General features: G+C 41.8%; 2 protein-coding genes across 3 annotated transcripts in view; both read right to left on the reverse strand.

Moving 5' to 3' along the window:
• Positions 1-3,755: 3,755 nt before the first annotated feature.
• On the reverse strand, positions 3,756-18,160 carry GCNA (germ cell nuclear acidic peptidase; the record flags this gene model as incomplete). Its single annotated transcript, XM_082003997.1, has 9 exons — positions 18,136-18,160; positions 16,190-16,241; positions 15,745-15,818; positions 14,496-14,942; positions 12,963-13,134; positions 11,966-12,110; positions 9,951-10,089; positions 6,062-6,266; positions 3,756-4,008 (listed from the first exon to the last, which is right to left on the reverse strand). The coding sequence occupies exons 1-9, from the start codon at positions 18,137-18,139 to the stop codon at positions 3,756-3,758; spliced, it is 1,491 nt and encodes a 496-aa protein (XP_081860123.1). The 5' UTR covers positions 18,140-18,160.
• A 2,949-nt stretch (positions 18,161-21,109) lies between these two features.
• OGT (O-linked N-acetylglucosamine (GlcNAc) transferase) overlaps positions 21,110-27,386 on the reverse strand; it is a gene marked incomplete at its 3' end in the record, with an annotated part of 29,718 nt that continues 23,441 nt past the window's right edge. For both annotated transcript variants that reach the window (XM_082003954.1, XM_082003953.1), the window contains exons 15-22: positions 26,868-26,993; positions 25,943-26,113; positions 25,707-25,823; positions 25,460-25,627; positions 23,195-23,347; positions 22,225-22,477; positions 21,923-22,046; positions 21,110-21,284 (exon numbers count right to left, since the gene is read on the reverse strand). In XM_082003954.1, coding sequence (XP_081860080.1) covers positions 21,110-21,284; positions 21,923-22,046; positions 22,225-22,477; positions 23,195-23,347; positions 25,460-25,627; positions 25,707-25,823; positions 25,943-26,113; positions 26,868-26,993 — 1,287 coding nt within the window. The remainder of the gene's footprint in view (positions 21,285-21,922; positions 22,047-22,224; positions 22,478-23,194; positions 23,348-25,459; positions 25,628-25,706; positions 25,824-25,942; positions 26,114-26,867; positions 26,994-27,386) is intronic.

The raw sequence follows: 27,386 nt of genomic DNA on the forward strand, positions 1-27,386 counted from the left end.
TCGATGGAACCCAGCTCCAAAACATACAGTGGTGGCCTCTGTTCGAGCTTGGTTGAGCATTACGTTGTATAGTAAGCAAAGAGCCTGACTGTTGGTGGGGCTCTGGAGGGCAAACAGCTTTCAGTCCTGGCCACCTTTGTGTTGAATTTCTAAGAGGTCAATGTCCATCTTGGAGATGGGCTCTGTTGAGCTTGAGGGGGTAGGTGAGAGTGAGGGTTAGGAGATAGAGCAAGAACAGAGCATCGGTGTTGGTAGGGCATTAATGGAGCTGCCAAAGGAAGGTGAGTGTCACCAACAGCTTTCAGACCTGGCCACTTCTCTGAGCGAGTCTTCTGGGGTGCTTGTCCATTTTGGAGATGGGTTCCATCAAGAGAGAGGTAAACATTACAGCAAGGGCAGATACCAGTGCTGGTGCAGGAGGGGAACAAGCAGGCCCAGCCTCTGTAGCAAGCTGTGCTGTGCCTGACAGGTTGTCCAGGTATGCTGGGGGTGCTCGAAGCAGTCGCCGTGGGCCACGGCGGAGCAGATCTCTCCTCAGCTGGCTCTGGGAGCAGGATGGCAGCCACCTGCAGGTCTGAGGGCTGCCCTGGGGCCTGGCAGGGGAACCTGCCTGCAGGAGCTCTTCCACCTGGGATGTGGAAGTGTGAGAGCAAGGACCAGTCACAGGGCCTGTCTCCTCGTTTGCTAAATGTTTATTCCAGTTTGAATGTCCCAGCACCCATTGGTCTCAGTGTAGTCTTCAACAGTCTATTGTATCGTTCAGTTTTCCGAGAGGTTGGTGCATGATAGGGGATGTGCTGTACCCGCTCACTGCCATGCTCTTTGGCCCAGGTGTCTATGAGGTTGGTTTGGAAATGAGTCCCATCGTCTGACTCAATTCTTTTGGGGGTACCATGTCACCATAAGATTTCCCTTTCAAGGCCCAGGATAGTGTTCCAGGTGGTGGCATGGGGCACAGGATATGTTTCCAGCCATCCAGTGGTTGCTTCCACCATTGCAAGCACATAGCGCTTGCCTTGGTGTGTTTGTGGGAGTGTGATACAGTCAATTTGCCAGGCCTCCCCGTATTTATATTTCAACCATCGTCCTCCATACCAAAGAGACTTTAACCACTTGGCTTGATTGCAGCGCACATTTCACATTCATGGATAACCTGTGCAATAGCATCCATGGTCACCCATTGACCACGAGCCCATCAATATGTTGCATCTCTTCCCTAATGGTCTGAGGTGTCATGGGCCCATTGAGCTATAAATAATTCATCCTTATGTTGCCAGTCCAGATCCACCTGAGCCACTTCAATCTTAGGAGCCTGATCCACCTGCTGGTCTTTTTGATGTTCTTCAGTGGCCCGACCCTTGGGAACATGAGCATCTACGTGGCGTACTTTTACAACCAAGTTCTCTAAGATATCTTGCCATAATTCACCAGCCCAGATAGGTTTACCCCTGTGCTACCAGTTGCTCTGCTTCCATTGCTGTAGCTACCCCATAGAGCATTTGCCACCATCCAAGAGTCAGTACAGAGATAAAATAGTGGCCATTTTTCTCATTCAGCAATATCTAAAGCCAGCTGGATGGTTTTCACCTCTGCAAACTGACTCGATTCACTTTGTCCTTCAGCAGCTTCTGCAACTCATCATATAGGGCTCCATATGGCTTTCACTTCTGCAAACTGACTCGATTCACCTTTTCCTTCAGCAGTTTCAGCGACTTGCATAGGACCCCACACAGAAGCTTTCCACCTCCAGAGTCTTTCCACAACAGGGCTAGCTGCTTTTCATTTACTGGTAATTTATTTTAGAGTGGGACCTCTTCAGCATAAGTCACCTTCCCTGGCTACACTCCAAAGTTTCAGCCCTCTGGCCAGTCCATGATCACTTCCAAGATTTATGGGCAGCCGGGGTTTCCCATTTGAACCCATTGCGTTATCAGTACAACCTGCTTACTCCACATAGCATCAGTTGCATGATGCGCAGAGAGGACCCTCCCTTTGAACATCCAGCTCAGCACAGGCAATTGAGGTGCCAAGAGGAGCTTCACTTCAGTACCAACTATTTCTGAACCGGCTCAAACTCCTTCATATGCTGCTATTATTTCTTTTTTCAGATGGAGTGTAATGGGATTGATAAAGGCAGGGCAGGAAGTGGGGAGCAGGGAGAGGTATTCTTGACAACAAGCAGGGTGACCTGCTGTACATGAAACTCAAAACTGCTGTCCCAAATATGGGTTCTTCTACCTAGTGTGCAGAGAGCCGAAAAACACACAGAGATAAGATATTTGCTTTTATTCCAAATCTGTGCAGAGTTGGGTGTTAGGTGGTAAGCCACAAAGCTAGCACGCCTCAGTTAACACACAGAAAATATTTATACACTTCGAGCAACAGTTATCAGTATTTTTTACAAGTTGGCTCCGTTACCCTTGTTCCCCTTGGTTCTCACAAGCCTCGTCTCCACTTAAAGTCACAGCGTCCTCCTTTTTTTCTAGACATGCTCCGCGAGGAAGGGGCTTTCCCCACCCAGGGACAGGCTTCTATTATGCATATTATATGTTAATCAGATGTTAATTAGGATAGGTCACTCAAGGTTGAGTAGCTGTGTCTCTTTTGTAATTATCTTGTTCCTTCCCTCAAGGATGCACCTTGTTAACTGCTCACAGAGACTAAACAATACCCCCAGCGCCATTCCTTGCATGCCTTCAACAAAACTAGCTAGGAGAAATCAGAAACTTTCATTTACTATACCTACACAGACACAGTTAAATTGAAACAAAGAAGCCTGGTTCATTGCCACGGTTGGTATAAAATTGGCATATATTAATTATTCAAAATTACTAATCCCCTTAGCAATTTGTTCACAGCAAACACAAACACTGTAACACACATTCAGTCATGTTCTAGATTAAAAATTTAAGTCATCTGACTAGACCTTCTCATTCTATGGTGGAAACTGAATGTGCTTTCGGCAACCTGATCTTTTGCATTTATTTTAGTTTCTATGAAACCTCAGTGACAGAAGCACAACTGCAATCAATATTTAATCAGAAAGAGCTCTGATCTCACCAAGGGCCAGAGAGTTTTGCAGAAATTCACGCTTTATCTAACAGGTTTGAGACATCATCTACCTACCACTTACTTTTAACAAAACCAGCCAAGAATTACTCAAGAAACTCTTCTGGGGAGAATGCCTGAACCCACGCTGAAGTCTTTCTCAGGTCTGCCCCTTTTTCTGCCTGTAAGTCATCCAGGCAGAATGAGAAGGCTTTGACTCATGGGCCTGGATTTTTCTTGCAATCTGGTAATCCCAGACAGATGTATACCTAGCAGCTCTTCAGCACACATACAGGGTCATGGCATATCAGCTACCCAGATGAAAAAGAATCCATTGCTCACTGGAGTCAGTGAAGACACGCTATGAAGCACCATGTATAAATATCGTTCAGAAAATTCCAGACAAACATAGTGAGTCAGTCCCATGAAGGGCCTAGAACTGCATCTTCCCAGGCACAGGTGTTTATCTGAAGTCTAAGAAGGATACCCTGACTGACTTGTGCATCACCATGGACTTTCTATCATCATTTCTTCTTGCTCACTCTTGTCCGTTTTAGAAATGGCCTTAAGGTCTTCTTTATTAGAAGTACTTAATGCTAAAATATTAGAATTTTCTGGAATCCTCTGAAATGCATTCTTAAACTCAGATTCATTTACTACTATGTAAAAAATTTAAGTGGAGTCAAGAAAGGAAGTGTATCGAGGTATTACAAGGAATCTTGAAGCCTAGTTTTTGAAGCAAAGTCAGCACTGAGTTTCCGCATGACTTCTGCATGGCTTAGACCATGCTGCTCTCTTTTAGTAAGTCCATAGTTTTCTTTCACATACTTTGCAAAGGGCGTTAGATGTGTCCTAGCAGGAGTGCCGTCCTTCCGAGTGGCCTGACTCAGGACCAGCTGCCCCCCGCAGAACGCACACATGAAGCGCTCTGTGTCCAGAGATTTGGAATGACGTCCAATTCTGAAATGGAAAAAAAGGACATTGATTTCACACTTGCGGTAGACAGTTCTTGTGGGAAAGGGCGCCCTTCTTCTGCCAGGCTACTTAGGTCAGATTTCTAAGCAAGCATTTTAGAACATTTAGAAGCAGACTACATACTTCACACAGTGGAACAATCAAATCTGTATTACACATTTCTCTACCCTAGAACATTTTGCACTGCCTTTTCAGCTTTGATCTTTCTCGTCTCTTTTACTCTCAGCCTACTAGTATGAAGTGCTACAACATCTTGAAACACCTCCACGACCCCTGTATCAACTACCCCTTGGACTTTCTCCTCAAAGCCATCACACCATCAAATCTTCTCAATGCTCTGTTGCATCTAAGCAACTAATGCATTACACAGTCATATTAAACACTTCAGGAAGATATTTTCATATGTGAAATACTGTTTCCTTCCAGTGCTTCTGGAAGCAGCACATATGATCCTAATAAAAAAAATCCCATGCATGCTTTCTGAGCATGTGTTTAGCCTGTAAAGTTGGTGGAGGGGATAATTTTTTTTTTTAATTAAAAAAAAAATAATTAAAAAAAATTTTAAAAATTACACCATTGTCAGCCACTTTCCTGAGCTATGCAGAACTGAAGTCACTAACCATCATGGTCTCCCACTGAGACTGAGGTCATTACATACAGAAGCCTGCAGTCAGCTATGATTTTCCAGAAAAGGCAACACCTTCTATACCCATGAAAGGTATGAAACCTGTGAATTTACTATAGCAACTATTTCTTCTGCTTGATCTCAGCAATACATATCGTTCTTATTTCACAAATACAGTAAGGAAGATAGAAGTCTGATGTTGCAACAATCAATGTTGCAATCTGTCAGTAGATCTGTGTCCTAGCTTCAATCCTTCACATCACAGTGCTGCTAACATCTGTGTGGTTACAGACATCTATTCTTCCTTTAATACATACACAAGCTGAAAGACTGCATGAGGTAAAAGATCAACTAGAAAACTGACTATAGCTTTTATAGAGTTTTAAACTAATAGAAATCATTATATAGTTGATCTCTACATTTTACTTAGCATTACCATAACATTAGATTAGTCAAAATGTTTAGTCTTAATTCAAAGTCATCAAGATACAAAACCGAGAAAGCTTCCTCTGATACTATGCTCTAATATCTAAATACTGTCACACATTTTGTGCCCGGTTTTTATGGGAACTTGTTCTGCTTTTGAATTCCAGTTACTACTGACTTCTTTCAGCATCAGATGGTCCTCAGTATCTTTACAAGGATGAGCATATAAAAAGTAACTCAGTCCACCATGCCAAGTCTAGCACTTCCTTGTGGACTGTTTTTCCTTAGATCAAATCTAGATTGTTGTCATGGCACAGAGATGTTACTTTGTAAAATGTGGATAGATTTCAAAAATTTGAAATGCTTTCTTTCTGCAACACATGCTAGCACTTTGCTTACATGCATTCTACAGGGATGTGCCAGATCCAGTCATTGCTCTCTCTGTCTAGGTTCACGGAAGTATTACTCCTGATGCAGGCAGTTAGTTAAGACCGGAAATACCACCCCCTACCAAAAAGCCTATCAAAGGATCAGTGTTGATCATGAAATCAGAGATAAGCAAAAACTTTTACAGGTTCACTCAATATTAACTACTGTAGAAGGTGAATCCAAATTTACATAATTTGAGCAATGTTTGAAAAGTAAGAGCACCCACGTGGGGTGTGACCTTCCCCTGCTACATCCTTCAAAGCTGAGGCATGTATTCTGATATCTTACTGCTTCCCAAAAGCCTTCCAACATCATCAGTGGTCCTCAGAAGACATTTCTGCCTGTCCTGACCTCTGAACTGGAACTGAAACTACCTGGAAACAAATATGTGGAATCATGTAGTGAGGTTCTGTGGACTCAGGAAACGTGAAGTGACAACTCGGAGAGTATCCCAATTGCTCCACAGTTTGAGACACCCGTGATTTCTAGACACAGGAGACTGCCAAGTTAGAGACAAAGTTAATACATAGTCATATGCAAAATCAAAACATTACTCACATAGCTTTGCACAGAACACACTCATAGATGAATTTGTAATTAATTTCATAGTTGTGGCATCGTGTTACTACTGGCAGTTCCGGATGAATCACAGCTGATTTATTGGCATAGAATCTCCAGAATCGTCCATGTCCATCGCGAACACCATTGATCAGCCAGGTGGCTGCATGGCAAACCTCATGAATTAGCGTGTCTCGAAGACGATCTTGGGGTAAGGCAAACAAAAAGCATTAAGATCAGTCAGATATGGGGAAGTACAAATTTCTATCCTTGGTCGCTGCTTCAAACCTTTGACGTTCTTTCTTTATTAAGATGCAAGAGTTATTTTGGATGCTGAAATTACCAATGTTTTGATAAGATAAAATGCCCCAAAACAAGGTTTTACTCAGTGCATTTTCAGTTTTGTGATTAGCCCTAATTCTACATTCTAGTTACTTCCCGGCACACCTAATCTGTTTGAGTTTTCTGTTTGGGTTTTTTTTGAGACCTGAAACACCTTTATTTAGATCAAGATTAATTGATTGGTTTTCTAACATTGATATTTTTCATCCTGAAACAACTAGAGCAGAGCACTGGATTTTCTCCACAATTAGAATAGAATATTTCAGTTGGAAGGACCTACAATGATCATCTAGTGCAACGGCCTGACAAAAAGTTAAAGCACATTATTAAGGGCATCGTCCAAATGCCTCATAAACACAGACAGGCATGGGGCATCAGCCACCTCTCTAGGAAACCTGTCCTGGTGTTTGACCACCCTCTCAGTAAAGAAATGCTTCCTAATGCCCAGTCTGAACCTCCCCTGGTGCAGCTTTGAACCATTCACAGAATCACTAGGTTGGAAAGGACCTTCAAGATCATCAAGTCCAACCATTAATCCAGCGCCACCATGTCCCCTAAACCATGTCCTGAAGTGCCACATCCACATGTTTTTTGAACACTTCCAGAGATGGCAACTCCACCACCTCCCTGGGCAGCCTGTTCCAATGCCTGACCACTCTCTCAGTGAAGAAATTTTTCCTAATATCCAATCTAAACCTCCCCCGGCGCAACTTGAGGCCATTTCCTCTTGTCCTATCACTAGTTACTTGGGAGAAGAGACCAACATCCTCGTCGCCACAACCCCCCTTCAGGTAGTTGTAGAGAGCGATAAGGTCTCCTCTCAGCCTCCTCTTCTCCAGACTAAACAACCCCAGTTCCCTCAGCCGCTCCTCATAAGACTTGTGCTCCAGACCCCTCACCAGCTTCGTTGCCCTTCTCTGGACACACTCCAGCACCTCAACATCCTTCTTGTAGTGAGGGGCCCAAAACTGAACACAGTATTCAAGGTGCGGCCTCGCCAGTGCTGAGTACAGGGGCACTATCACTTCCCTTCTCCTGCTGGCCACACTATTTCTGATACAGGCCAGGACGCTGTTGGCCTTCTTGGCCACCTGGGCACACTGCCGGCTCATGTTCAACCGGCTGTCAACCAGCACCCCCAGGTCCCTTTCCGCTGGGCTGCTCTCTAGCCACTCCTCCCATCACTGGATACCGGGGAGAAGAGATGAGCACCTCCCTCTCTACTTCATCTCCTCAGGAAGCTGCGGAGAGCAATGAGGTCACCCCTTCAGCCTCCTTTTCTCCAAACTAAACAAAAACCCAAAGTCCTTAGCCACTCCTCATAAGACATTCCTTCCAGCCCTTTCACCAGCTTGGTTGACCTCCTCTGGATGCTTTCAAGGACCTTCACATCCTCCTTAAATTGTGGGGCCTGGAACTGCACACAGTATTCAACTTGAGGCCACACCAATGATGAATACAGCAGGATAATCACCTCCTAACCAGTTGGTTAGGCTGTGTTTGATGCACCCCAGGATGCAGTTTGCCCTCTCGGCTGCCAGGGCACGTTGCTGACTGATATTGAGCCTGCTGCCAACCAGCACCCCCAGATCCCCTTCTGCACGGCTGCTCTGCAGCCACTTCTCTCCCAATTTATTCTTGTGTCTGGCATTACTCCACCCCAGGTGCAGAATTCTGGCATTCGGACTTGTTAAATTTCATCCCATTGATCATTGCCCAATGCTCCAATCTATCTAGATCCCTCTGCAAGGCATCTTGTCCCTCAAGAGTCAACAGCACCTTTCAATTTGGTATCATCAGCAAACTTGCTAATGGTGCATTCAACTCCTGTATACAGATTGTTGATAAATATATTGAATAGGACTGGCCCTAGAGTTGAACCCTGAGGAACACCACTGGTGACTGGTCACCAGCCAGATGTAGCCCTATTCACTGCAACACTCTAAGTTCTGCCATTCAGCCAGTTCTTCACCCAGCACACCATGAACTTGCTCGTCCCACAGTTGGACAACTTGTCCAGAAGGATGCTGTGAGGGTCAGTATCAAAAGCCTTACTAAAATCCAGAAAAACTACATCCAATGCCTTCCCTCCATCCACTAGGTGGGTGACCCTATCATAGAAGGATTATTAGCCTAGTTAAACAGGACTTTCCCTTTGTGAACCCATGTTAACTGTGCCTGATGATCGCATTATTCTTTAAATGCCTTTCAGTAGTACCCAGTACAATCTTCTCCATAATTTTTCCAGGACCTGAGGTGAGACTAACAGGTCTGTAGTTCTTGGGTCTTCCCTCACACCCTTCTTGTAAATTGGAATAACACTGGCTAGCTTCCAGTCAGCAGGGACCTCCCCAGACTCCCAAGACCTTTGGTAGATGATCGACAGGGGTCCTGCCATAACATTCACCAGCTCCTTCAGTACTCTGGGTTGAATCCCATCAGGTCCCAAGGACTTGTGAGCATTCAGCTGATACAGCTGGTCCCTTACAATTTCAGTGTCCACAAATGGAAAGTCACTGTTCCCACACTCGTAGTCCTCCAACTCAGGGGACTGGGCGGCTCAAGGTCTATCAGTATTATTAAAGACTGAGGCAAAAAAAAAGCACTGAATGTCTCTGCTTTTTCCTTATCCCTATTAGTCAAATGACCATCATCAACAAGCATTGGTCCAACGTTTTCTTTAGACCTCCTCTTGCTATTAATGTACTTAAAAAAGCCCTTCTTGCTGTCTGACACAACACTGGCCAGTTTCAAGTCTAATTGAGCTTTGACCTTTCATGTCTTCTCCCTGCATATACGAACTACAGCTCTGTAATCTTCCTGCAATGCCTGACCTCACTTACAGAGACCATACAATTTCTTTTTCCTCTTGAGCTCCATAAGGAGTTCCCTGTTCAGCCAAGCCGGTCTTCTGCCCTGCTTGCTTGACTTCTGACACAATGGGCTCCTGTGCTTCTAAAAAACGGACCAGCACTCATGGACTCTTAAGCCCTCAAAAGCAGATTCCCAGGGTACTCTGTTGTATGTCTCAAATCAAATTTATTAAGCTTATTTCAAAATATTCTATTCATTACAGAACTGGTTCTCCTACAGTAACTGCAACACTCATTTCCCCAGCTTGGGAGGGGAAAATGGAGAAAAGTTACAGTACTCACCACATAACAGAACTTAATTTGACACTGACCTGTCTTTATTCCAGCTTTAAATACTACCAACAAGGTGGCTAGCTATGATGGAAGAAGTCAGATTTTAGATTGCCATTACAGTGCATATAGAATTAGAGCATAGGTCTTCAAATCAATAAGAAATATAAACAAAACACTGCAGTTAGCATGAATACATCTCTGTTCTCACATTTTGTAAATTTGCACAGCCTCTTAGAAGGGCTGTGAGGACAAGTACTACCATTAATGGATTTCTTTATTCAAGGTAATATGAAATTTCAAAACAGGGTCCAGTTCCAGATCTCTTAGGCCTCAGATTCACATTTTTATCTCTAGAACTCGCTTTCTCAAAGAACAATCAACATATCGTTTCTTTTACCTACCTGCAGAGTCGCAGACTTTCTCTGAAAGTTCTATGCGAGCGTAACGCTTTGCTTCAGGACCTTCTGTCTGTCCAGTTACACAATATCCAGCTGTTTTTCTCATTTTCTTATTCCAGATTATTACCATTTTCTCTGGTAACTGAAAAACAGAACAGTACACATAATCTGCCCTCTCCTACCTCTCTTCTCCTGGCCCTCTGGCCTCCCCTTATATTTACTGCAAAGCCAGTACAGAATGTCTCTGTTAGTGCCCTTAACAGTGTAGTCACTTAAGATGCAAACCTAACCTCCATGGCTTCTTATTCCCATCATCAGTTTTTCTGTAACCAACACTGGGAGTTACACAATGCAGGATGAGACAAAAAGTCCCTTAGTTCCCTCTATTCTGCCTCCAACAGTGGCTAACACATGCTGCTTAAGAGGAAATACAAGGCCAGGCCAGGCGTAAAACAGAACTTCCTCTTCAAAAAAAAGTACTCTTTCCAACTACTAGTCATTTGCAAGACAACACCTCACTGAGCCACAGGTGGTTCCTTTGTCTTAAATAGTCCTCAGAGTTGTTTTCTGGTGTTTTGGGGAGAGAGTGTGTGAATGTGTTTAGGGGAGAGAGCGTGTACGCGAGTTCAAGAATACATATGCATCGTTAGCATCCCCAATAGTCTATGATCAGAAGTTCTACAGCTTAATAATTTACAGGTCAAGTACCATCTGTTTTGGTTGTTCTGAACTTGCAACTTGCCATTTTAATTTGATGCACCTTCACACTGTGAGAGGGTGAATAATCACCCCTTGCTTATCCTTTGTGCCGCTCCTGATTTTATAAGCCCTCATCATATCTATCTTGGTTAGCCCTGTTCTTTTTCTTTTACTAACAGTTTTCTGTCATCTAAATGAGTTAATGAGCTTAAGTAAATGGTCCAACAGTAGTAAGTGCCAGCATAGGTACAGGGCTGAAGCACTGGGGAGTGAGATATTTTGCCTTCAGCAACAGTGAGCCTGTTCAGCTCAGCTTCATGTGAAATCATGACCTCAGCCTGTCCTTGGTTAGTTCAACAGTATTTTCTCAGCTGCACAGAAACTTTTCCTTCCTGAAGGAAATTCCATTGTAATTACTGAGGGCAGTGTCCTTCCTTTCTCACCAGAGGAGGGTCTCCAATATCCCAGAAGATGTAAAGGTCAAGACAGTGGTTCCCTGAAATTGAATCTTCAATTTGAAACACAACTTATAGCTTTAGGTTCACCCAAAACTGTTATTCAAAGGATAAGCAGCTTTTTAATCTATTCCAGCATGGCAGACATGAACATGTAATAGGAATGAATAAAGACTGCGTGTAGCATGACTAAGCATGAAACAACAGGCCCTAACAACAAAGGGAAGTGTTTTTATCCACCAGCTCCCTGCTCCCCAGCATACGTTCCTGCCACTTGGCTTTTGTCAGCTGCAGGCAAGAAAAGTTGTGCTACAACTAGCTATTAGGCTGTGGTAATGCTTCACAGTTCACTAGTACATGTTACTTCAGTAAAAGCTGAATAAGCAATGGTGGTAGGCAACCTTGAGCTTCTTTCAGCAGCAGAAAGCCATAGCTGCTTTTGCTGGGGTCTACTACCACAGAGGCAGCAACAGAAACATTCCCGGGCTGCTGAGTTGATGACCATGCAGGTACTAGAAAATACACGAAGATGAATATCAGTCACCTCTTCAAAGACAAAACTGATCCAAGGCCCCTCATGTAGCAGTTTCTCTCATCAAGGACTCTTGGAGACCATCCATCCAGACTGCTCACTTAAGGATGGTACACCATTACAGCTGGGAAAGCAAGCCAAGCTGAAAGCCACTGCATCACAGTGGCGATAAACCCCTTCCAAAGAAATTGCTTGAACTAATTCAAGCATAAGCCATTGCTATAAAGCTTCACTTCTACTTACTGAAGAGGATAAAGACCATCACATCAAGAAGTGAGGCACAACATATTAATCAGCATTTCAGAATTGTAGCTTTTTGTTTTGAAGCTAACCTTCTGCTCAAAGATGGTGCTATTGTACAGACAGTAGAGCTTCTGTGCCAGATCCTCTTTATTTTTCTTGAAATACTTCACATAGTGGGAAGCTGGATTTGAGAGATCTTGCAAGAAACAGCCAGGCACTGAGCACACCCTGAGCCTGCAAAAAAAGCCATAAAGCAGTTTACTGAAGTACAGAGATATCACATTGAAAAATAACATCCACTTTATAGCCAATAAAGATCCCTGGGATGCCGCCTCTCCCAACTTTTCACCAGCTTGCCCTCACAAGGCCAGTGGGGCACACATGCTTATACTGTCTTCTTCACCCTTCAGGGGCATGAAGAGGCAGAGCTGTTGCAGTAGTTCTGCAGTTATTTCATTAAATCACAAAACTAGATTGAGGACTCCTAAGTAGGAAAAGAGGGTGGCTCAGATCTTTGTGAAACAGCGAACCACAATTATACCAAAACTTGATCAATATATGAACAGCCCTAACATGATCAACAACAATAAAGGTATATTTTTAGAAACATAGCCAAAGATGTTCTGGGAAACCTCAGGAATCCATACAGAGGAAGTAGATACTCCACTAGGATGACTAGCTCAAATACGGCAGCAAAGACATCATTTAATGGTTTTGTAGTGGTATACACAATTATAAAATGACTAAAAGAAACATAACATGGCTAAAAGACAGAATAAAGGCAGCTATTGGAAATGGAAAAGACATTCTTCTGAAAAGCTTAAGGTGTATCCACGTATAGAAAAAGAAACATGAATTCTGCAAGTTATAAGGATACAGGTCAAAAATATCAAGATAAGCTTGTTAAAAGGCATGAATTACTGAACACTTTGATTTCCAGCTACTTAACCATTAACAACTGCTGAACTGGTAGCAGAAGTTTCTAGGTATCAGAAAAATCAGAATGTCATACTAGGCAAAATGCTCAGCATCTCTTTGTCCATCTGTAATGGTCCTAGAACGTAGTAAAGATGGAGAAACACTTACCTTTTCTCTGTCTTTGCTGATTGTGAGCAACTGACCAATTCATTCCTAGGAGTTCTTGCAGAAGCAGTTGTCCTGGAAGGTGTTTCTTGAAGTGAAATGGAGTTTGGCCTTGGCATTTTGACTCCCTCCCCTCTCAAGGGCTGGGCATCTTCACAGGGTGTCTTTATGTTTTCTAGTTCAACAGAAAGAGTCACAGGATTACATGATGCCATCAAAGATTTGGGAGCACAGGCATCAGCAACCAGGTAACAGATAACGGTGAAAAAAGTGCAATATTCTACCTCAGCATACACACGCTTACTGTGCATACTTAAAGCAAAGGCTTTTACAATTGATGGAAAAGTAATTTACTGTTATATACTACAATAATTATCATTCAATGAAGGAGTGGCAGACTCCAAATTTTCAAACATTTCAATGGAGGGAAAAGCATCTGTGACATCACTCAAGCATTTCTGTGACATTTCACCAATTCAAAATACATCACCAGCACACTGGGAGCAGTAATGCAGGGACACCATTTGAACAAAAAAATCATTCTAACCTTCTGTTATGTACCATAAGTCACGTCATTTGTTTCACAGGCAAGTACTGATCAGATAGCTGCCTATTTCCCCAGTCCACAACTGGACAAACACATAAAATGACTGACCCTCACACCAGAAATCAAGGACTGCTTCCAGTTTTGCAGTTTCAGTAGACGTTCTCTCTGCTGGCTTTTCTATAATTCTTCCCCTACTTGGGCCACTTGTCTCCTTTTCACTATTCAATCATATACAGAGAAGCCAATGCAGCTGCCAGCTCACTTCTAGAATATGTTTTCTACACCATGTTGACATATTGCAATTAAAAAAAAAAAGTGCTCTTTCCCAGGGCATATTTCTATGCTGTCAGCCATCCTCTTTCATAGGTCTCCTTTGCCCTGAATGAGTCCCTGTTAGTGAGGAAGGCACCTTGCGTTAACTCTTCTAGAAAGATCTGTTTTCGCCTGCTTTTACTCAGCAATAGCCCTTTTCCCCCTTTATAATCTTTCAGCTGGAGCTCACTTCAGTTAGTCAAAGGAGAGAAGCAGCCACTGATTTAAGGAAATTCTCATTATAAACTGTATTTTAAATAAAATCAATTATAAATCCAAATACTAAATTAATAGCATCTAAACTGCTCAAAATTTCAGTCTTACCAAAATGATAACTTCACACTAATTAATTTTCTTTAAGTAGCATAGCAGTTAACATAATTCAAACCCACCAGTTAGATTTGTTTTCAGAACAACTTTAAAAACTAAAAATGCCTACAATTATAGGAATTATAAAAACAAGCAATAGTGAAAAACTTAAACCTTGATACCACAAGACTAGTAGAATCACTTTTCAGAATGCTCAAAGGAATAATTCCTGATTCCATCAAATTCAGTTGCAAGATGGTGGGTTGCACTTCTAAAACATATGCCACGCAAATGAAAAGAATAAGGCAATTAGCACTAACATTGCTGCCAGCAGGGAGCTAGCAAGTTAGCTAAGAACATTTGCTTACCTACTGTGCTTGGCTGGTAAACAGTTTTACTTGTGCTTAAGATTGTTTTTTGGGGTATACTTCGTTTCCTTATGCGGTCTATTAATGATTCAAATTCGTCATCTGAGCTATCTGATTCTACCTCTGTCCTTTGTCGCAGTGCCACAGTTGGCACTTTACTTTCTGTACTCTTTTCACAGCTTCTTTCTTTCCTTCTAGCAAGCAAGTCTGGACTGCCTCTGGAGATTGACTCTCTCAGATTCTGTGGAGGTGGGAGTTTTATGCACTTCCAACTCTCTTTCAAGTCTTTCACTCCCTCTTTTTGGTAGTCATGCCATGAACTTTCTACAAAGACAGAATCTTCAGTGTCTTCTTCACTTGAAGCCTCTGGATGCTGCCAAGAACTGCAGTAAGCGTTTTTCTTTCCAGAAGTCATCAACTTCTTCGGGGTCTGATGATCCTTCTGTGCTGCAATTCAAGAGAAACAGATTAAAGTTTTGGTAATTTCATTTAGGAGACTTGCCTTTGTCTTAATACAAAACAATCCCTTGAAAGATAGGAAAACACAAAGAACAGAAATACATCTTTGCATTTTCTTTATTACACCCTGCTCATTTACCGTCATACTAAATGGAAAGTCACTGAAAGATGTATAAAAAAAATAGCTTAAACCCCATGTACATATACATCAGCCATCAGGTCTAACAATCCTGAAAATGTAGCTAGCACTGGCATAATCTTCATTCCCAGTAATAAAAGTTATGTCAATGTAACAGTGAGGCTGAACATTTAATATTAAAGTTTTATAAAACCACAAGGTGAAGGGTGACTTAAAAAATGCTCAGCCTTAGCTGACTAGACCATAGCCTACAGCACAAAGCACACACTTGCCAACAAACAAGGCTTCTGACATCTCAGATTTGACTTATCAAGACCAAGGGATCATCATGTCAGATCTATTAGTGACTTTTTTTTAATCATGCTTCTGGTCCACCTTGCTTCCCCCATTGCCGTTCCCTCCTTGCTTTTCCCCAAAACCATTCCATTAGCTTTTTACAGTCTGCAGCTGGCATACATGTTTCAGGGTTGACATTCACCTCAGCTGCAAGGGATCCCACCCTTCTTGATCAGAGATCATTTCGTAGAATCATAGAATCATTAATGTTTATGTTTAACAAGCTCTCTCAGAAATTTATGAGGTCAGCAATGAAAGCTATCTTTCCATCCATTAAAATTCCTGCTTCATATTTGCTGTTGGACAATTACTTGCCATTCTTTGTTGCGCTCTTTCTCACTTTAAAGTCCAAGAAGAAATCATCTGAGTCATCAATTAAGTCCTTCAAACTGTAAAACAAGCAAATAATGTGGGAAAAGGTAGGCATAAGCAGGAAGATAAAGTGAGTTTGCCTTACTAAAAAAGCAAACTAAAAAAGCCACCCAATATAACATTATCAGTTGCTCACAGCAAATGTTACCAACTATATCCATTAATAGCAATGGCAATAGAGCATGTACACCTCCAAACATCTCAGTTCACATTTGTCCTGAACATACAGATTGAACACATAACAGTTCTTCTGTCTGCAGTCACGCCTATACACGTATCCACCCATGAATCACTAAAGCTTTTGAACATTTTTCTGTATTCTGAATAGTAGATATGATACAGAAAACTAATATATAAACACTGAAAAATCATTAATTACAGCACCCACCTTGCATCTGCCTTTTTAGAAACAGATTTGGGAGTTTTCATCCTAGCTAAAACTGAAACAGTAAGACATTAATTATGAACAAGGTTCTGGTTTTGTTATGCTTTTCTTTAAGAGAAAAGTTTGCAACTAGTAAAAATCCAGTCTAAAGTCTTAAAAAAACCCAAACAACATAAGAATCCTTTACATGTAATTCCAACTCTTAATTCCTCAAAGCTGACAGCAGCTGTCTAGCATTTACTTCAATATTCAATCGTCGCCCAGCACCAGACTCTGGTACCAAGAAGAGCAGCTGAGCTTGCTACCCTGAAAGCACACTGTAAGTTAAAAAAGCATGGAATGGTACTGAATGTTGTCCTCTTTGAAGAGGTGCACAAGGTGGGGGGAAAAAAAGAATTCAAGACCTTGAAGCTCAAAAAGTATTTGGAGAAATAAGTTATTTTCAGTTTTAGCACCCAGTAGTCTTCACCACTACTTTCATTACAAAAGAAGTAAACAGAGCATCTGCTGCCTTCCAAGCTGCCACATCAGGGTGGCTCATTGAAGCACAAATGGCCAGCAGCTTTCCTAGATGATCATAACCGCAGTATTCCTAGACCATGAAGCAGCGTCAAACTAAGACGGCTGGTAGCTGGTCACAGGAAACCAAAAGCTTACAGAAAAATATGACTTGCTACTTAATAAATCAATTCTCTTCAGTTCCCTGTCTCTTGACACATATTTTCATTTCACTCTCTCCTACAACTGTCATTGTAGTGATAGTACGACAATAGAATAGCTCTGAAAATATTCTGCTCCAAGACCCAACTGGTTATTCTCAGCTGCCTTCCATACCAGAACTGACACATGACTTTGGACTAAGCAGCCTCACGGATGGAGGAGGCAAAAAGAAAGCAGCAAAAAAAAAAAAAGCAGACTGAAAAATATTTAAGTTTCAAAAATTACAGGAACGTGAACAATGACCTAATCAATGAACAGTATTGGAGTAGTTATCAGATTTAAAAGCCCAGAGGTAGAGCAGGAACTATACACAGCACATTTGAATTCAACTGGACATAAGTAGTAAGGCTCGACAATGCTTAAGATCATTCACATGGCACTGAGCTGGAGTGCAGCATAAACTCTAAAATAACGAGAAATCTGCTTTAAAAGCTGCTGGACTAACACAACAGTGATATGCAAAAGGCAAAGTAAACAGATATGACTTGTTGCCTTACCATTTCTACGATCTCTGTTCAAATGTTGAATACGTAAAAAGGAACACATTGCAAGATTTACTTACCAGTCTGAAACCCACTTGAGATGTGGTAGAGCCATGATTAGTCCATCTAAGGAATGAGCTAAATAGAACTCTTGCAACAGGAAAAAAACAGTGCATACTCAACTACCTTAGCACAAAATGATAGTCATAATGGCTATTATCAAAAAGAAAAATACAAATATCAGGTTTTGTACCTATAGGCTAAACATAGGAAGTTATGCACAGCAGAAGCCATCATGTAAAATTTACTATTTGATTCCATCTTACCAAGGCCTTGAGCCACTATGAAAAGCCAAAAACATCCCTCCGACTGGCTAAGACTCATGCAGCAAAAGCCGTGACACAAGAGGGAATTCTGAGTGTTTAGAACAGTAACTGCTTAGAGAAAGCGTTTGTTCAAAGATGCTCCATAGACTAAGAAGGAAGTGAGTGAGTGACAGGGAACAGACAAAGCTGAGGCAACAAGAAAAAATAACGCAAGGCAAAAAGCATCCAAGATTGAGACACAAGCTTCAAGAACATTCACTGTGGCATATAGCTAGCAACACTGCACTGCAAGGAGAAAATGTACTTTGCAGCAGGAGCAACAAAAGAAAATAATGCATAAAAACTATTTTGCTATAACGAGACAGAAATGTGTCCTTTTCATACTCCTTCAGACAACAAACTAACATGTGCTACTACTTACACATTTCAAATTCATCATCACTGCTGGAAGAGAAGTACAGGGCATGGCTGCAAAAAATAAAATGCAGACTAGTATCAAGAATATTAGGTCAACAGCAAGTAGATCTGCATCTCTACTGGTCTGAAATAGCTGTGAACACTGAGAACGAAATATACACTGAAAAGACACTGAACATCTCAGATAGGCTCAACTGTTTTAAATTACTTATAATAGAAATATTAGAACTTGTATACTATAAATTTATAGCAACCATATACATGCAATATTCAAGCAGTATCAGTTGCTGTCAAAATTTGAAAGAGTGAACCGTTCGGAGACACAGGCTTAGGACATTACATTGGTTTAAGTTCAAATCAGGTATCAGAAGTCAGAAGGGATAGAAAGCTTGTTTCTCATCTTACATGTGGTATATAATCAGGAAGACAATGCTGTGTTGTATTAAGTCTGAAACCTCAAAACATAAAACATTGAGAAACAAGCTGCTTTTGTACAAAGTGCATTTCAATAGGATTGCTGCGAATATTTAGCAAACTGCAGTAGCTTTCATAAAGATATTTTAAGGTGCAGAATGCATGCGTTACCACTCGGACTGCAACTCTCATGCAAATATAGAGGTAAGCCATAATACTCTTACCAAATTATTTCTTTCACTTTTTGACAAAAAACAGACATTTACAACTTGAAAAATACACTATGTAATTGCATAAAAATATGAATACCGCTTCTTTCAATTACATTGAAGTCACCCAAACCTCAAAGACTGTAATTCCGAAACATGCTAACACCTACCAATTATCATAAAACAATTGAGTGCGTGATCTAAAATTGTATTTAGATATGATCAATAAAAGTTGAGGACGCATGGGATGGGGCTGTCGCCCCACCGAGCGCCACCTCACCTGCCGCCCCGCCGGCCCCGGCTCCCTGCGGCCACTCTCCCTGGGCTGCGCCCACCTGAAGCCAAACCGCGGTGAGAGCCGCCATCGCACGAGTCTGAGGGCCCGTCGCTGGAACGTCCTCCAGCCCCGCTCGCTGCCCGCCCCCGGCACTGACCGCGTCTGGGGGTGGCGGCGGCCGGACGCTCCCCGCGGCCCTCACCACCCCGGGGGGCTTGCGGGCGCCTCTGCTGCGGCGGGGCCCCGTCCCGTGCCTCCTCGAGCTGCGAACGAAAGACAGCGTGAGCGGCCCGCCGGGCCCCGGCGCGGGACGGGGAGAGAAGGGGCCGGCGGCCCCCGACGCACCGCTGCGCGCTCCATCCCGCTTCAAACGGCCCGCGCCCCGCGGCAGCGCTTCCGGGGCACTGGGCCAGGCCGCATGCGCGCTGTGCCGCGCCTGCGCACGAACGGCGGGTTCGCCGCTCTTGGCGACGGGGCAACGGGCCGCGGCCCCCGGCCGGACGGCGGCTTCAGCCCTCGGCAAACACGGACGTAGGTCGTAGAAAGGCTGTTGTTAACCCCCTTCGCGGCAGCATAACAAGAGAGAGTGTAACTACAGCAAGGCTTCCGCCCCCTCCCCGGGGTGTGCAGGCAGGACGGGGGCGCTCATCTGACGGGTCGCTCCCGGCCGCAGCAGGGGCCGGGGGCCCTGCTGCACCAAGCAGCGGCGCCGGGCAGAAACCAGGGGCTCAAGTTAAGCACAACCTGGAAACAAACGCGCCTGCTGCACATCAGCAACAGCCCTAGCACCATCAGCAAGGTTGACACTCACTTGAAATTGCAGCCCTTGACCCACCACAGAGATTTAGGGGGTGGGAAATGCTGCTGTTGCTTATTCAAAAGAAAAATATTAATTTACACATAGGCCATAGCCTTCAAAGTACAACAGAGTGTGCCTTGAGGTGACAGCACTACAAAGGCCAGAGGAAACAAGCTGCTGTGAGGCCCTAAAAAGCTTCTGAATTAAGCATGCCTGCCCACCCACCAGAGCTTTCACGTTTAGGTGAGCGTAGTCTAACCTAGTGGATATGGAAACACCTATGTGTAAGATCTACACTTACCTGGGATTATTTCTGCTGAAATAAATAGTGTTATTTAAAACAAAATTACAGAAAGGAAGATGAAAAGCCAGCAGTTCAGAATACTTTTCTGAGCGCAGCAGAAAACACGAAACGCTGGTCAAGTCAGTCAAACTGGCAAACCAAAGCTTTATTTTTTGTTTAAAGTCTTTGCTACAGTACCTAGGACTACGCCTCTATACATAATTAACAATCATTCCTGAAAGATCTGTATTTGGCACCAGTTTGTGTTTACCTCAAACACTTGTGGGGAGCATTAATTTCAAATCAAATTTGGTTTTTCAACAGAAAAGCCAATTAGCCGAGTTATTGGAGAAGCTTAAAAACAAAACAAAAAAAACCCCGAAGTCCTTATCTAAACCAACACATTACAGAGAGCTCCAAAACAGGTCAAACATTAAAAGGCTGATATAGGCTCAAGTGGTTTATAAAACCTATAAAAAAAGACTACACCAGCAAATACACCCTTTCAGTCCACACAGTTTAGAAATTAATGCAGGGAGCAACGCTCACTAGCTGGAAATCTTGTCATGGGAGAACCACACATATACCAACAGGAGTACCCAAAATCAAATGTTAAAATGCTCCAATTCCCAATCCACATAAAAGGAGAGAGATTCATAGCAAGATTAAATCAATTCATGAAATCATAATTGGTTGGGCAGTTGAAACTTCCCCCAGCAACCACTACATCACTCATACACACAGGCTCACATGTACATGGCTCAATCCCATTCAAATTCCTCATGGAATAAAAGGATCCCAGGCTCTACTGAGTCTTTCCCTATCATGCAAGAAATAAGTCTGGCTGTGCTTTAATCACCATCATGTATTACTTCAGCCACAGAGTACCAGGCAGATTAAGTAGAAATGCACAGTTTTTAGCTCATCATCTCTGCAGAAGTGTTTGAGAGGCTCAGTTCCTGGAGAGTTCTGTGGGGGCACACAGACAGTCTCTCTTCATGCAGACTCACTGGCCTCTACTGGCTTAATCATGTGGTCCGGTTTGTTGCCAGCAGCATAGTGATCCCACATCTGAAGATAAAGCCGCTCCAGGTCCATTGTGTACTGTTTCGTGTTGAACAAAGGACTGGATATTCTCTGCTTCCAGACTTTGCCACGTATTTTTTTCAGGCTACAAAAAGAGTTAATTTGAAGCAGTCATGAGAGGTTCCAAACACTTCATAATACTGTTTACTTTTGATATCCACTATTTTCAGCTAACCCAGAACTGCCAGCACAACTGTTTCAAAAGTATCTGTTCCCTCACTGCCACCAAATTCATATTACTGTTTCACCCCCTCATCATTTCTGATAAAGACCAGCATGACCACTTCAACTCTGAAGAGCTGCGACACTAGCACATTAACTTGCTGCATTATCTGTACTGCAGTAACTTTTTACAGCACGATTTTAAAGTGCAGGAAGTGACAAACTGCTTAATCTTAAACTTAAAAACAAACTGTTTAACCCTCAATTTAAAAAGAACAAAAGGTGAACTATATTGCACTTTTTACCAGGTAAGAGCCTGCACATGAGCAATTTCTTCAGAACAGGCAGCACTGTTATTCAGTTGGGTGCACTGTTAAGTTTACTGTAAAAGCAGAAGCTGAGTTAACTGCAAGACGAAAGACCTCTAGAAGAGGCTTGTCTAGCTATTTTAAATATTACAATATCTGCAAGATTAAAACTACTGATAAGTCTCAGCACTGTGCCCAATACAGCACTTTACATTCTTGATGTTACCGCATGACACAATACAAGTTTGCTTACTATTCCAGATCAGTTCCCAGTTTCACAGCAATATCCTCATATTCCTGTCTACTTTTTGCAATGAGTTCAAGACAACCCAGACAAGTAAGCTGGGAGGCAGCAACTCGTGATGCCAGAGTCTCGCCTGTAAGAAAAAAAACAACAACAACAAAATTTGGTAACAGGAGTAAGCTTATCAAGTAACATACTGCAGAGTATGAGTTACCTTCCCTCTGCCTCTACAAGAGGCAGCTAAGGCTGTTGGGCTTGCTGTTTGTAATATCCAAACCCATCTCTTCTAGGTAGGTTCCCCGCTGTATTACCTGGCATAGTGACCATTGGAGTCCCAGCCCAGAGTACATCCATCCCAGTTGTGTGCCCATTGCAAAGCGGAGTGTCTAGACAAACATCAGCCAATTGCCCTCTCCTCACATGTTCTTCTTTGGGGGCAACAGGAGAAAAGATGATTCGGTTTTGGGAAAGACCCAAGTTTTGTGCATATTGCTGAATATTGGGTTCTCCTACAGCTGGGAAACGTAGCAGCCACAGCACGCTGTTCGGAACTCTTTTTAGGATCTGTAACACAAATAAAGAAGCAAACACAGAAAGTTCAGTCACAAACATTTCCTTTTCTGAACAAATTACCACATACCAAAATGAAGCAAAAGGCATAACCATTCAATACTTTAATCTTCTGACGTATAAAGCGGGGGGGGGGGCGGGGGGGGGGGAATCACCATTCCAGGTGGAATTTCTAATCCCACTGAAAGAGACAGCAACTCTGAGCAATAGTTCATACAGCAGTACTTAGACACTAAGTCTTGAAATTTATGATCTCATTTATTTATAGGCCCATGCTATGGAATATAAAAAAAAATTACCCTTCAAGTAACTCTCAGCAATACACTATAAACTAGACCTCGATACAGATGCTCAGTACTCAGATCTATCAATCAACCAACTGCCAAGGACAGTTATGACTTAATTGTGCAGACTAGGGAAGACCAAACTTACTTCATAATGCAGTACCAGCATACTTAAGCTAAGATGTAATTTTTCACTTTTTCACTGTCTAGAAGCACAGATGTGATTTGAAATCAATCTAAAAGATTCTGTATTCTATTAACACTAAGTCCTTCAACACGAGCATTGTAAAGATTCAAATAGCTCAAGGTCAACGTTTTCCACAGAACAGTTACAGTTATAACTCGCATGAAGTTTCTGCTAACTTGAATAGAACAGGTATTTTCCAGAATTCTGACCTTAGATTTCATATCAGATACAGATACTCACATTAGCCCACATCTGTAAAGTGGAAGGATCAATCTTATACAGCTGATTAAAGTTACAGTATACAACAGCATCCTCTGGTAAGCCATACTGAGAACGGGTAGTAACAATTATAGTTCGTGGAACTTCTTCACCAGTTGCTGCTTTGTTGTTAATCTAAAGAAAAAAAAAAAACTATTGCAGCACTGAAATTCCAGGAAACAAGACTGTGCCCTGTGGAATTGTCCTTAGACACACTGCAACATTTGTTAGCATCCTAAGTTACTGTAACCATATCTGGGGGGCGGGGGGGTAGGAGGGGGAGGCTGGGGGTGGTTATTATAGGAAACCCTAACAATGTAACCAGTATGCATACAAGGCTTGTGGATGCCACAATGTTGCAACCATCAAGGTACAAAGCACTGGGCATTTTCATGCCCTTGCTGTATCTCCTTGAAATTCCAGGTAACTGGAATGACTGCAAAGATTTATCGTATGAACAGGCATTACACATGGACTCCTCCCCTCCTTAAGGTCACTTCATTTCCTTGAGACCAAAAATGAAATTAAGACTTCAAGGAAGACTAAAAAAGCATTTAGGAAGCAACAGGGTTTTTATGTTTGGTTGTTTTTTTGGGGTTTTACTTTTAAGATAAAAGACAACAGGCACAGAACACATAGTCCAGACTGAAGACGCAAACTGATAGACTGTAAGGAACTAGCAGACAATGAAATAATGGGAAGAGCTCAAAATTAGACTAGAGGACTTTGAAGAAAGAATGGATCTTACAGCCTTCACAAAGAATAGGAATATGGTAATAAAAAACAGCAGAGGATGAAGTTGGGATACTCAGAATACCATGCAAGAGTCTTGAGGCGGAAGCATGATTTTTAATTTTTTTTTAAATAATGCCAGAAGTACGATTTTTTTTTTTTTTTTAATAATGCCAAGCAATGGTGGGATCAAAAACAGATAAAAACATAAGTACAGATAGGGCAAAACAGGTACTTTGAGCCTTTTTATTTATATATGTTTTATCTAAATATATATACACATTATAAATATTATATAATAAATATTAGAATATTAATATCTGATTATACTTGTTAAATGCACTCTGTATTTTTATATTTTACATACATATATATTTAAAATTTATCTCAGTGCCAGTGCAGCCAGCCAAAATAAGCACACTGTTGACAAACATGACATGAATGACAATGGATCACTGTCACTGACTCCGTTAGAAGATGCACAAGATAGTTTAGTTCAACAAAAGTTGGTAGAAGTGCTACTTATCCAGGTCACCGAGACCTCAAAAAATACCATGCACAGTTCTCATTGACCTATGCCCAAAAGTAGCCAATATCAAATTAGAACAAGCACAGAGAAGGGTTATATTAGTGCGATCAGAAGTTAGAAATCCTGTTTAAAAGTGCACCAACAGAACTTAAATTGTTTCATCTTGGTGGTGGAGTACTAAGACAAGAATTCTCTATTACTCCCAGGGGCCAACAGTTCAGAAAAAAAAGCTAGTAAGTTTACTGATCTAAGACATAAGCTATTACCAACTTAAAGTCTCATTTGTGAACAAAAGAACATTTTCATAAAAAGAAACAAAGACATGAGATTATGGATAGAGCAGTGATAATAAAAGGTCTCAAAATGATGCAAAAGTCTCCTGAAGGACTGTAAACTGAATAAAATTCACAAGTTAAAGAGTTATGCCAATGTCAAAACATGGTATTTTTAAAAAAGAACTGTTCTGCAAAGGAAGAAGTATTAAACAAAACCAGGAACAATCACTATCACTAAAAATCCCATGAACTGTTAAGCACTGAGAGATGGTGGTATAGTGCATAGTTCATAAAGAAGTAAGGAGATGAATAAACATTGTTGAGATACAGAGGAATGACTTCGCCTGTATCACCCAGCAATTTTTTTGTAAAGGAGAACCACAACTGAAACTGGGTAGCAGCTCACAAATCCTCTGTAGGCTGGAGGCAATGAGCAAATCTTGCCTTCAAATTCTGAACAAAGTGTATTCTTTATGCAACAATATTAAATTTGTTTGGACTTTATGATACCTCTTGATATATTCCCTCTATCGGGGGGGGGGGGGGGGGTGGGAAATCATCTTTCCAGTACATCTGTGGCTCATAACCCATTTGTGAGTCTCCTTCAGTATATCAACATGAGACAGAAGACATTTGCCTGGAGGTCTTTCTTCCTTAAAACATACAGATATAACATAAAACTCAAGAGAACAGTATCTTGAAGTGCCTCACCTGAGTAGTTGCTAACCCATTACTGATATTGAATCCATTGATAGTTATCTGAATTTGCCCACGATTAATCATCTCAATCACAGCTTCTGCAATTGTGTTCATAGGAATGACTGGCATACTGAGGGCGGCATTGCCATCTGCGTTGTCACAACTGTCAGGACACTTCATCTAAGATAAATCACATAAGCATCAGAGAAGTACTAGCTTCAGTCCCTAAGACTGAACATACAAAGTAAGTAGCTCTCACCTTAACAATCTTGACATCAGGGAGGCTGTCAAGGAAAGCCTTCAAGTCAATGCCATTCAAAACAATTCTGTTATCATAAATATGACCATTGGACTTGAAATCAATGACTGCTTTTTTCTGTTAAAAAAAAGTTTTAAAAAAGTTACAAGATCCCTCACAAAGTACGGTACTAAATGCCATTTTATGAAAACAGCTATGGAAAACACCTACTTTTGTTGCCCTGTCTTCCTACGTACCTTCAGATGGGGGAACATGTTGGCATGGTCTCCAATGAAGAAAGTGTTTGGCATGTAAGCTAATTTCTCTGAATACTGCTCAGCCACTTCAACTGGGGAAGTTTCTTTATCTGTGATGATATAATCCATGAACAATGCCCCACTGGTTCCAGGATACCCTAGCCACATTGCCTAAAAAAAAAAAAGAAAGCAAGGCTCCAGTCCCAGGTGCATTGCAAAAATAAAGGAAGTTAAAAATCAATGCATCTTAAGTTAAATTTTCCACCTACAGGTTCAAGTTCCTTCTTGTCCTTTATCAACTGAAGAGTAACCAGTAACCCCCAATTTTCATTACTAAGACAGTGAACAGTTAAAGGATGTTCTAAAATTGATACCTCAGCAAAAGGCCAAAGTATCCAACTACGTGCAGCTACAGCCTGAATACTAATCATCAGTGATTACAGCTTCTCTTAGCTGAGACTAGAGTGACTCTGATTCAGGTTTTTCCCATTCTCTTTCCATAGGCATTTTAGAAAATCCTTAGTCAGAAAGTAACTCTTGACATTGATTCTGACTTACTCTAATTAGAATTTCACTAAGCCTAAAGAGATTAAAATGCAACATCTCATTTCTACAATTGCTTTAAATGCCCTTTCTTTGTTCTTACTAATGCAAGAAAGCCAGTGGTGTACAGGAACCTCATAAAATTAAGTAGTTCTCTTTCAGGACAGAGGTCAACTGCCCATAAAGCACACAAAAAACCCAAACTACTACTCTTCAACAGAATGATCCCAATTGCCTCACATATGCCAAAACCTAAAAAGTCTCTCTCACTTACTGATCAACATGAGCCTTCAATGTTTTTTCATTCTGACAGAAGAAAGAGAGAAACTCTTCCTACTCACAAGTGTTTTTTTGGAGATGTCGAGCCCTCTAACTTAGTTACCTGAATAGGTGCTGGTCTCAGGGCAAATAATTCATTTCGAGCTCCTTTGGTGTAACCATTCATATTAATAAGAATGTGTATCCCATCCTGATGGATGCGGTCTGCTGCTTTTCCATTACATGGTATCTGAAGAATAAATAAGGTTATTTTTGTTTTCAGTCTTTCAGTAATAGATGTGATTAGTCATCAGTGTACCAATGGATAAATGTCAGCTGCATAATTTAATTTAGGCGAGACTTAAATCTCATTACTGCTGGTTTTGCAGAGGTGTAAGTCCTCAAATCGATGAAAAACAACCCTTGTTGAAGCCAAGAAAAATATGTTTGCTAGACACAGCTGAAGCAGTTGATGACAGAAACTGTAACTGTGGTAGCTGACGATTGCATCTGCACATTCAAATCAAAGGAGTGATACCTAGCGTTGCCAAGCTCAGCAAGTCATGCAGAAAGATATTACAAACAGGCCACAGAAGAAACCTCAAGCAACACTGACACTGCTTCTGTTTTTCATTTAGCCAAG

This window comes from Phaethon aethereus, assembly GCF_964289735.1.
Source record: "Phaethon aethereus genome assembly, chromosome: 10".
In the NCBI taxonomy this organism is placed as follows: domain Eukaryota; kingdom Metazoa; phylum Chordata; class Aves; order Phaethontiformes; family Phaethontidae; genus Phaethon; species Phaethon aethereus.